Genomic DNA, 12,407 nt, shown 5'->3' on the forward strand with positions numbered 1-12,407 from the left:
TGACATTTCAGAAGTGAAGTTTATGTACGGATTCCTTCAGACTTACTCTTCATAACGTTGAGTGCTATGCACAGGTACTTACATAAAAATTTCTAACAATATTCCTCTGAATAGTTTTCGATTCTCCTATTGTTTCTATATGGTTCTTTTGGTCTTTTTCATTTTTTGGATATGTTATGAACAAGAATTTTGAGTCTGCCATATGGCTAATAGTCATTATATTGCATTACAGTTTGCCTATGAATGGATGATCTATATCAACAATAGGCTGCATCTTATGACATTACTTTATGATATGTTCAGACTTTGTTGGTTAGTGACTGTTAGAAATGAGGTCTTTGGTTGGCAGTCAGGTCACCCCCTGCCCAAGCAAGGACCCTCACTCTAGTCAGGGTAAGTCACACACAATCCAAATTATCCTGTGCCCACCCTCTGGTAGCTTGGCACTGAGCAGTCAGTCTTAACTTAGAAAGCAATGTGTAAAGTATCTGTGCAATAAATCATGCAATAACACAGTATAACACCATAAAAATACACCACACAGTGTTTAGAAAAATATAGAATATTTATCAGGTTAACTACAGGTAAGAAATGATCAAGATTTGATAACTACATGTTGAGATATCGCTTTAGAAAATGATAAAAACAAGTCTTTAGTCTTTAAAAAACAACTGTCTCTTGCAAGCACAAAGTACCTAGTTTGCATCGAAATTATCCCCAAGGGGCCGGAAAGGAGGAGATGCGTGGAAAACTGGGAGGTGTGAGTTGGTTTCTCCGGGCGCACACAGATGATGCATTGATATTTTTCATGCAGCCAGGCCCTGTGTCGATTTCCGGCGTGTGTACTTGAATCCTCTGCGGGTTGGGGAGTATTTGGATGCCCCGGGACGATGTGGAGAAATCCTGAGTGTGCAGGACAAAGTCACAGTAGCTGCGTTGATCTGGTGGGTGATGCAGGGAAATTTCTGTCGCGCAGCAGGTGGTGAGTCGATTCTCCTTGCAAGAAGTCAGGCTGCGTCGTTCTGACTCGGCTATTCGTCCAGCCAGTGGGCAGTGCGCCAAAGTTCTGGTCACAACACTGGTGCTGCGCCGATCTCCTCTCTGAGAGCCGGGCTGCGTCATTCTGTTTCGCCGTGCAGTGATTTTCTCACCACGATGCAGGCTGTGTGTCGTTTCTGGCAGGCTGTGCGTCTAATTTTTGTCACACAAGGAGTTCTTTGCAGGATGAAGTCTTTTTGGCCCTGAGACTTTAAGGAACAGGAGGCAAGCTCCATCCAAGCCTTTGAAGAGCACTTCTCAACAGAGCCAGAGGGCAGCAAGGCAGCAGGGCAACAGCAGGGCAGCAGTCCTTTGCAGAAAAGCAGTCAGGTGAGTCCTTTGGGCAGCCAGGCAGTTCCTCTTGGCAGGTTGCAGGTTCTGATTCAGAGTTTTTTCACCAGTGGTATCTTGTCCAGAAGCATCTGAGTTGGTAGGGTCAGAGGCCCTGTTTAAATGCCCAAATGTGCCTTTGAAGTGGGGGAGACTTCAAAGAGTGGCTTAGAAGTGCACCAGGTCCCCTTTCAGTTCCATCCTGTCTGCCAGGGTCCCAGTAGGAGGTCCGGCAGTCCATTGTGTGAGGGCAGGCCACTGTCCTTTCAAATGTAAGTGCCAGGCCCTCCACCCTCCCAGCTCAGGAAGACCCATTCAGTATGCAGATGTGTGCAGGTGTGTCTGAGCATCCAGTGTTTGGGGTTGTCTGAGTGAAATGCACAAGGGAGCTGTCAACTAACCTGGCCAGACGTGGATTGTAAGGCACAGAAGGATTTAAGTGCAGAGAAATGCTCACTTTCTAAAAGTGGCATTTCGAAAATAGTAATATTAAATCCAACTTCACCAGTCGGCAGGATTTTGCATTACCATTCTGGCCATAGTAAATATGACCTTGTTACTCCTTTCAGATCAGAATCTACAACTCAAACAGTATATGAGTGTAGCCCTAATGTTAGCCTAAGAAAGGAGCAGGCCTCACAGCAGTATAAAATGAATTTAGGAGTTCTACACTACCAGGACATATAAACTACACAGGTATATGTCCTGCATTTTATCTACATAGCATCCTGCCCTATGGGTTACCTAGGGACTACCTTAGGGGTGACGTATAGGTAGAAAAAGGGGAGTTTAAGGCTTGGCAAGTACTTTTAAATGTCAAGTCGAATTTGGCAGTGAAACTACACACACAGGCCTTGCAATGGCAGGCCTGAGGCATGGATAAGGGGCTACTTATGTGGGTGGCACAATCAGTGCTGCAGGCCCACTAGTGGCATTTGATCTACAGGCCCTAGGCACAGGTACTGCAGTTTACTGGGGACTTACAATGTTATGAGCAAGAATTTTGAGTCTCCCATATGGCTAATAATCAGTATATTGCATTACAACTTGCCTATGAGTGGATGATCTATGATCAGCGGTTCCCAACCTGTGGTCCGGGGACCCCTGGGGGTCCACGAAGCCTCCTCAGAGGGTCCGCAACGGCTTAGAAAATGAAATTATATTAACAGATTACATCCCCTGCTTTCAGTAATAACTCAGTGGGGGTCCCTGGAGTCCAATTAAGATTCAGTGGGGGTTCCCGGGTTCCGGTAATGATAAAGTGGGGGTCCACAGAAGCCAAAAGGTTGGGAACCACTGATCTATATCATAGATAGGTCGCATCTTATGACATTACTTTATGGTAGGTTCGGACTTTGTTGATTAGTGACTTTATTTTATTACTGGTGGTAGTCTGCACATTTCATGACACGTTCTAGGATTCACCTTCCTTTACATCACGGGTTCACAACCTTTTTCCACATACCTTTCCGTGGTCTTTCTTCACTATATTTGGGTGCCTACCTTTTTGGATATGGTTGTGGTATGGGTCTTTATTCTTCTCACGTTTGGATGTCATGTCCTCAATAAAGTATTACATGATTATATGCCCATTTCTGTACTTCACAACCTTGAAAAAGTCACATTAGTGATGAAACACGTGGCTGTTAAAGAGCAAATTGATAACAAAGGACTGATATAACATGATTGAAATTGTTGCCATTGAATTCTTGCAATAATGAAGAATTTGCTTTTAAAAAAAAGACTGGTTTAGAATCTTTGTGACTTCAAATGTATACAAACAATATCTACTGGGACTGAGATTGAGTGCTGTGGTTAGACCTTGGCATTCGTATGCTATGTATCCTGTTGAATACATGTTTATGCCTTAGGGTAGTAAGGCATTTAACCATTCAGCACCATTTTTTGATTACTATTTGTAATGAATATAAGAAAAGTTATATTACTGTTGGACACGCATAGGAAATGCAATTAATTTACCATTACTACTCTTGTTTTGTTTATACCCTTTATTAGCATATGGGCACACTCCTCACATAACCTGGAGATATGGCCTGAACCTAAACACCAAACACATCTCATGAGGATCTGTCACAGAATTTGCTTGGGACAGGCTCTACAAGACTTAACCCTGGTAATTTTAGGAGGGGACATTTCCTCTTGCACACTCCAAATTAATTTAGAGAAAAAGATTTTCAACTGATGAGAAAAAGATAGGAGTTAGTTTTGGATCTGCGTACCAAGGCACAGACTGAAAGAATTTAAATCAGTGTACCTGGGTGGCCCTTATAGGCGGCTCCAGTTGTCACATCCAGAGCAGAACAGAGTCAATGCAGAGATGCCACCTACCAGCTTGGAGGGGCTATTCTGAAAAGTCTTTTGGATCCAGTCTGATGCTTAAGGATGTCCTACTGATGAGTAATCAGAGGTTAGAAGAATACATCAGAAACCACTGTTTGTCAAATAGGTCAAATGCTGACAGGAATGACGGTCAAAGGCCTGTCGCTCTGTGTGATGAAGCATGATGGCCGGACTTGACCCACAATATTTTTGCAAAACTATATATGTGCCTATGATTTTACCCAATTCTGTCAACAAAATGTACCTGAAGCGGAATGGCAACCTTGGTGTCACCAAAAGTTCAGTTTTCTGCAGGATCTTCCAGACTTGGCCAAAATACCAGCATGTTCCTTGCATTTCAATGGACAACTTTCAGTAAAGAAAACTCTTGTAGATGAAAAATGTGGCTACACATGCACATGTTAAGCTATTTGCAATCATTCAAAGGAAAACTGAAACAGATGCAACCTTCTGTAGAGCAGCAGACCCAAACTTCATAGCTGCAATGGCACTGTTACATCACTCCTATCTCATATAGTGTGGATGTACAACATTTTCAATGCTTACTGTATTTCCATTGCTCATCTCATTGTCCATAAGGACATTTTTACTGCCGCAGTCCAGTTGTGATGAATCCCGATTCATAGTAACTCGAGGGATTTTTGGAATGTCTTTCTTTGGCCACATCAAGTATGTTTCATGCTCATAGGATTCATTTGGCGCTTTCTTTGACCTGCAAAATGACATGAAGTGTATTTTTGTTTTTAATGTTTTTGTACAGCTCATTAAATAATGGTTCACAGTGGTGCTCTATGAGGATGGTTCTCTAAGTACTTTACTAAAACGAGCAACCTCTATCACAAGACATGCCTCTTGGCAGCATGCTTCTCTCCAACTACTGTCACACATGATGCGTAGCCAGATTTTTAATTTTGAAGGATTCTAAATATTGTAATTGTACACAAATATCTTTATGTCTGGGGTCCCACTCCTTCCGGTTTGCTTTCTACACACCAAACAGAATCAGCTTTCTGATAAATCCTTTCCTCCCACCTTATTCAAATAGTTCTGCTTCGTGCCTGGGTGAAATCTCAAAAATAATATTTTACAGATAATCATAAGTAACGATGAACACTTTTTAGATAACATACTCTAATTCCATGGAATTGTGTTTTGTCAGTTGAAACTACCCAGTGAGCCTCTTCATTTGCCATTAGAAATAAAACCAATTACTGTTTTTAGGGTTTATGCAATTATGCACTTTTTTGTAAGCCCAAAAAAGCTATAATTCACCTGTCTGAAAATCACAAAGGGATTCCTGGCAGGAGTAAATGCATTTCCTACTGCTTATTTCTCTGCAATGAGTCGTAAATCGCACTCAAGAGATGGGAAGAGGCTTCCAAGACATGGGTTGTCTTGGAAGTTTGGGAACACACACCAACATGCACATTTGAGGACATTCTCAAAATACATTCCAACCACTTTCTTCCTTGGAAGTAGTTGGAGATTGAGTGAAAAATGATTAAACCCAGTTAGCCGGTGTAGGGAAAGAGCTGTCTTTGGGGGTAAAAATGTTTCACCATGGAGAAAAAGTGTGTTTGCACAAGCGGGTCATTTTTCATGAGCCAGATTTACTAACACTTAATGCCAGGCTTGTGTTACTTTATTAATACAAACTAAGCGCATAGTGGTATTTAGTTTCCGACGCAAGTCAGAATTTGTATTGGAATGTTGGTCCAAGTAACATGAAGTAACAGTATGCAATACTTTTGTGCTACTTTGCATCAAGAGGGCATTTTATGGGTGGTATGTGGGGGTTACCATGTAATCACCCATGAAATATGAAACAACTCCCAAATTTACACCAAAAACGTATTCCTTGTTGAGGCAGGCATAACTGTGGAACAAGTTGTGAAGGTCTTAACAATTTTCCAACTTTGCATGTGTGCTGAACTGTAAAGCACACATACAATGAGGGAAAAGTAAGTAAGTAAGGAGAAAATTAGAAAACAAATCTTGGGATTGGTGCACTAACTAGACTTAATACGAACCCCTTGTCATGAATTACTAGTACATCATTCACAATTATAGCTAATTTATCTAAACTTGAATTGAGTGTTGAGAGGTGACTGATACCTAAGATCGACTGTCCGTATTATCTATTTCCCACAGTATGATATATGTGTTTCGACAGGGTCATTTGAATGGTATTTAAAAGTAATACACACAATATTTACAAATGTTGGAGGAAAACATATGCTCTAAATATTATAGAACAATCTGTGCTAAACATACAGGCACAGGTTTACTAATTTTTCATGTTTGTGAAATAAGGAAGTCACAACCCAGAGCCTCCTGGTCAGCGTCTTCTGCCCTCCTCAGCTCCTATGGCTGCTGCTGCCTCTGCCTCTTGCCTGGGACAAACTGAGAGTCTCCTGATTCTCAGTTCGAGGCCCTCCTCCATCCGCAGGCTCATCCCAGCGCCTCATTCCTGGTGGTCTAGTGGCCATCACAAGTAAGTATTTTTCTCTCTTTCACTCCTGCTCTTCTGCCTTTTGTCACTTGTTTTTCCTTTTCTTTTTAATCTCCCCTCCTTTCCTCTGCCCTCTTTCAATCTTGCTTTTCTGTCTTTTTTTCACTTGTTTTTTCCTTTTCTTTTCCATCTCTCCTCCTTTCGTCTGCCCTCTTTCACTCTTGCTTTTCTGCCTTTTTTTCACTCTTTTTTCCTTTTCTTTTCCATCTCCCATCCATTCCTCTGCCCCCTCCCGCACCGCTCCAGCCCCTGCGTCCCTGCCCCCTGCCCCCACGATGCACCTTTCCCGCCCTCGCGACTCACAACTGACTGCTCCCCCAATCCCCTCCCCTTCTTAATGGCAGCCGCAGCACTGTAAGAGGGCAACTGTACTGACATCCTGGTCAGAGTCTGCTGTCCTCCCCAGCTCCTTTGGATGGTGCTGCCTCTGCTTTTTGCCTGGGACGAACTGAGAGTCTCCTTACACTCTGAATGCACCGACACTCTAGCCCCCGCCTCTGGCAAACGCGTACCTAAGAAAGCCAGCTAGTTCACCACTGAGCTCCAAGAATTAAGATGTACATGCAGACATTTAGAGAAAAACAACGGCTGCCCACCACCGAAAAATCAAGAACACAAGGAAAGACGCATTCTGGGAGAGCATCAACTCCTCCACACACACAACAGCAAGTTCACAGATCCACCCTCCGGAACCACCAGCATCCCCCGTCACAGGACCTCTGCGACAAACTCACCACCTTTTTCCACTGCAAGATCCAGGACATCTACGACAGCTTCCTCCCGGAAAATGTTGGCACCGGAACCTGTGACTAACCCACCCAGACCATCCACAGCTGGTCCACGCTCACCATTGAGGAAACAATCAGCATCATAAACAGCACCCACTCTTGAGCCCCCACTGACCACTGCCCATACCACATATACACCAGAGCCAGCTCATCCATCGCCCCTGAGCTCCGGAAAACGATGAACTGCTCCATCAACACTGGCACCTTTCCCGAGGACTGGAAACATGCTGAAATACGCCCTCTCCTGAAGAAACCTTCAGCCACAAATCAGAAATAAAGAATTTCCGACCCATCATGCTGCTACCCTACCCCACCAAAGTACTGGAGAAAGCAATCAAAGCACAACTACAGAATTTCATCGAGGCCAATAACTCCCTGGACAGCTCCCAGTCTGGCTTCAGCAGCAATCACAGCATGGAGACAGCCTTCCTGGCAGCCACCGAAGACATCCGATTACTCCTAGACCACTGCCACACCGCAGCGCTCATACTTCTTGACCTCTCAGCAGCCTTCAACACAGTCTCCCACAGCACTCTACGCACCGGACTCCACCACATAGGAATCCGTGGAAGAGCCCTGGAATGGATCCACTCCTTCCTCATCCCAGGGAGGACACAGAGGGTCAGACTCACGCTCAACACATCAGACCCACAGGAGTCAACTGCGGAGTCCCCCAAGGATCCTCACTGAGTGCCACACTGTTCAACGTATACATGGCCCCTCTCGCAGCCATCGTCAGAAGCCACAGTATGAACATCGTGTCATATGCCGATGACATACCACGCATCATTTCCCTCACTGAAGACCCGACACGTCCAAAAGGAACTTCCACTCAGGAATGGAAGCTGCTGCCACCTGGATGAGAGAAAGCTGCCTCAAGCTCAACTCTGACAAGACTGAGCTCATTATCTTCAGAAACACCAAGTCAGCTTGGGAGGACTCCTGGTGGCCCACATTCCTCAGTGCCCCCCCTGCACCAACTGAGTACACCTGCAACCTAGGTATCATCCTTGACTCCTCCCTATCCATGACCCGCTAGGTAAAACTCAGTTGCCTCCTCCTGCTGGCACACACTCAGCAAACTTTGGAAGATCTTCAGATGGATCCCAAACAGATTGTCACAGGACAGTCACCCACGCTTTAGCCACAAGCAAGCTTGACTACGGCAACACCCTCTACGTCGGCACCACGACTAGAAACATCAAAAAACTACATCTCATCCAGAACACCACAGCCAGACTCATCCTGGACCTCCCACGCTGAGAACTCATCTCCTAACACCTGAGGACCCTCCACTGGCTCACGGTCGAGAACCTTCAAGCTACTCACCCACACATACAAGGCCATATACAATGCAGGACCAGCCTACCTGAACCACCGTGTCTCCTTCCACATCCCCCCGCCAGATCCCTCCGCTCCGCCCAGATGGTCCTGGCCACCATTCCTTGCATCTGCAACACCACCGGCGGAGGATGATCCTTCACCCACATCGCGGCAAAGAGCTGGAACAACCTCCCCCTGCACCTCAGATAAAGCCTGTCACTCACCAACTTCAGGAAGAACCTGATGCCCCTCCGCCCCCACCCCTGACACCCTCACGGGTAAGTAGCTGTGCTTTACAAAAACTGATTGATTGATATTTAACTGAATTGTCTTTGGTGCTGCTGTCACCCCATTAACTGGAACTCTAATAAGGGTACATTGCATGACGCACAGCCTCTCAGCAGATGAAAGAGTGCCATCTAGCATAGGATCTGTACTGGAAGCATACCCTTTGAATTCATATTGAAATGTCCTAGACAAATTCAGTGCATTGATGCATTCTAGGCATTTAAGCACACATGTAATGCGTTATTATATGGGCGAATACAACATATTTCTCTTGTTTACATCTGCTTCAAGTAGGCATTAGCTTTTTATGCTAATCCCTGTCTGGGTATCTTAGTGGATAGGACTTTCCTCCAAAACCTATGGGTGTTTTGCACAGGTCGGCCCCAGTAACGCCCTCTTGACAAAAGGCACAAAAGCAGCAAAAACACCTTTTGCATAGTACATACTATGTGCCACTTTGTGCGACTTTTACTTTTTACTGCATGAAGCCTTAGTAAATCTGAGCTTTAATTTCGGGACACTTTATGTGAGAAAGCAACCTGTGTTGCTTAAAATTCCAGCACCAGGTTGTCTATATTTCACCACCCAAGAATCTAATGAGCACTCTTCTTTAAAAGAAACTTTCAAGGAAATTCAGAAGATGTTTATTAACAAATACCAAAACGACTTACCGGTTACATGCAATCAAAAGGGAAATCAGCAGAATTAGCAACAGACTGCCAAGTACACATGAAATTACCACAACAGCTAGCAGAGAACCTGGAATATAAATTGAAATAAGTTCTTTAGATAAACATTAGATTACTTTTAGATGTTTATATGTTAGAATCCAGAAAGTATTCTCTTATTTAATTTTAAATAATATTAATTAGGTCTTACACTGGTGCATCAAATAGATTTTTTTATGGGCTAAAGTTTTAGATGAAACTGGTATATAGGCAAAGTTCTACTGAAAAGATTTAGGGCTTGATTCCGACCCTGGCAGTCATGGACCGCCAGGGCCGGGGTCGGAGGATGCACCGCCAACAGGCTGATGGTGCATCCAGGCCAATTCTGACCGCGGCGGTAAAGCCGCGGTCAGAAAAGGGAAACTGGCGGTTTCCCGCCGGTTTTCCCCTGGGCTGAAGAATCCTCCATGACGGCGCTGCAGGCAGCGCCGCCATGGGGATTCCGACCCCCTTCCCGCCAGCCTGGTTCTGGCGGTTTTGACCGCCAGAACCTGGCTGGCGGGAACGGGTGTCGTGGGGCCCCTGGGGGCCCCTGCAGTGCCCATGCAAATGGCATGGGCACTGCAGGGGCCCCCTAACAGGGCCCCACAAAGATTTTCAGTGTCTGCATAGCAGACACTGAAAATCGCGACGGGTGCAACTGCACCCGTCGCACCCTTTCCACTCCGCCGGCTCCATTCGGAGCCGGCATCCTCGTGGAAGGGGGTTTCCCGCTGGGCGGGCGGGCGGCCTTCTGGCGGTCGCCCGCCCGCCCAGCGGGAAACTCAGAATTACCGCGGCGGTCTTTTGACCGCGCTGCGGTATTCTGGCGGGGGAACTTTGGCGGGCGGCCTCCGCCGCCCGCCAAAGTCAGAATCACCCCCTTAGTAGGCAGGTGGAGTACATTTATAAAATGCTAGGTATTTATCCACACTCCCAAATTCATTTTACTCGTCAAATTACTTTGGAAAGGAATTTTTAAAGACACCTTTGTGATACTTCAAAAAGCATTACCACCAGGGAAGATAGTAACCAAATTGTTACCTACTCCTTGTAAACGATCTGTAATTGTATCTCTGAGGTTTGCCCAATGTTCAGAACTTTGTTGCACTTCACTTCACTTAGATTTGTGCTATGCCAAGATGAAATTTGCATTTATCTTGATTATTAGGTTTTGCGTACTTAGTATACTTAAAAAAAGAAAATTATGCTGATAATTTTGCATAGTTTTCGCACAGCAGAGACTGGTTAGAGATGATCATTTATGGACTTTTGTGCATAGGAGCATACTCTGTGTACAGTACTCTTGCAAGTAGTCACCCAAGCCAATTTACATAATATGCATAATTTTAATTAAAGTAATACTTATTACACTCAGAAACAAATACACCTATCCTTAGTTTGAACTATGCAAGTGATACATACATACATACATGTTTATGTCGCAACAAATTAACCATTTTTAAGCAATGTCTCTCTGTCACTTTTAACTTTGTGACAAGTGGCTCTGAAAAAAATTAAAATAAAAAGAGTCTCCCATCTTAGATCAGCCCATTGCTGAAGGAAATATGAAAAATGCAGCCAGCCATGAAGATATGGGATACCAGTGGAGTTTGCATGATGCATGCACATGCACGCTAACTTGAGAAGAACCACTAAACAGCCCGAAACAAGACCAGTAATCTTACTGGAAAGAACTGGATATGGCTCAAGAGGTCCAAGAAGTGCAGGGACACATCAGAAAATGTGCAGACCCATCAGGAACCGATATGTAGGAACCAGGTGATATAGTCCCAGGTAAGTTGTATCTAGGAACAATGTTCTTAACCGGTTTGGAAACTTTGCAGTTATCAGGACCCAGAAACTGATTTAATTACCTAAGCAGTAGGTTAGGGTGGTTCAAATGCCAAGACTAGAGTACGAAGATTGGCCTGGAGCTGTAAAGAAGTTAGGCAAGCTTCTCAACACAGAAGAGAAGGGAATCTAATTTGGAGCCCTGCAAAGGTACTTGAGAAATCTAGTAAGGATGGGACAATTTTTCCTTCTTAGACAAAAGAAAATAATTTAAACTTGATCGTTGTGGTATGTACACTCGATACACATCAATTACCCTGCTTCCCTGGTCTTGGCCAGAAAATAGTGTTCTTTGTAGACTGGTTTCTTTTCATGGCTATAAGTGGTGGTTTTAAAATGTACAAAATATTCCATAGTATGTTTTCAATTAATTTACAAATGGAATGTTTGCACCAAACCTTTAGAAGACAAAAGCAACACTGCCACTAAATCTCCATTCATTAGTTTAATGTGCATATGTCATCAAACTATCATTTCTGTGAGACTTCAATGAGACAGAAACACAAAGTCATGGATGGGCCTGTTTGTCAGAATATGGACCACAAGAATGTGGTGCTAAAATATCATAGAAGAAATACTGACAACTAAAATATCGACATGAGAATTACATATAAATTAGCATAGCTTTACTATTCTTAATTCCAAATCTATGTACATCAAATATGTGAGTGTTACACAAGGAGGCAAGCCGAGTATATATTCAGCTAGTGGAAGCCCAAAGGATGAGTCTACCTGAGAAGCAGGAGGGTCTGATGTTTCTGAACTAAAGTGGGTGGATGTGGGGAAGGCACATATCTCAGTAGGGGTATGGCATGCACAGTAAGCAAGTGCAGTGGCTATTCATAATATCAATCTAAGATACTAATTTTATTAACCTAAGTAAGGTGAAACGCTTTAGAGGCCAAAGCTAACTTTGACCTGTTATTTGAATTTTGAGTTCTTCTCCTGCTGACAATTAATCAACTAATACATTGTAAATTACATTCTATGTCAGACGTAATCAATATAAAGTAATTGAATATTAAGAGATACACAGAAGGTGCACCTATTATGTGCAATAATGATAGACCGAAACATAAATACATGGTTTAGAAACAGCCACTACTTACTATCATCACAATTGAAACCTGCATATCCAAATTGGCATCTGAAATATAGAAAAGCACTGTGTTAATAATACATTTATACACTTGAAAAATAGTAATC

The 12,407-nt window shown here is 43.8% G+C and overlaps 1 protein-coding gene across 2 annotated transcripts in view; it reads right to left on the minus strand.

Moving 5' to 3' along the window:
- Window positions 1-12,407, minus strand: part of LOC138299630 (protein HEG homolog 1-like) — a 412,852-nt gene that overhangs the window by 44,641 nt on the left and 355,804 nt on the right. For both annotated transcript variants that reach the window (XM_069238061.1, XM_069238062.1), the window contains 3 exons: window positions 12,311-12,348; window positions 9,312-9,399; window positions 4,276-4,441 (listed from right to left, as the gene is read on the minus strand). In XM_069238061.1, the coding sequence (XP_069094162.1) occupies window positions 4,276-4,441; window positions 9,312-9,399; window positions 12,311-12,348 (292 nt within the window). The remainder of the gene's footprint in view (window positions 1-4,275; window positions 4,442-9,311; window positions 9,400-12,310; window positions 12,349-12,407) is intronic.

The sequence above is a fragment of the Pleurodeles waltl genome, chromosome 6 (genome assembly GCF_031143425.1).
Source record: "Pleurodeles waltl isolate 20211129_DDA chromosome 6, aPleWal1.hap1.20221129, whole genome shotgun sequence".
Taxonomy (NCBI): domain Eukaryota; kingdom Metazoa; phylum Chordata; class Amphibia; order Caudata; family Salamandridae; genus Pleurodeles; species Pleurodeles waltl.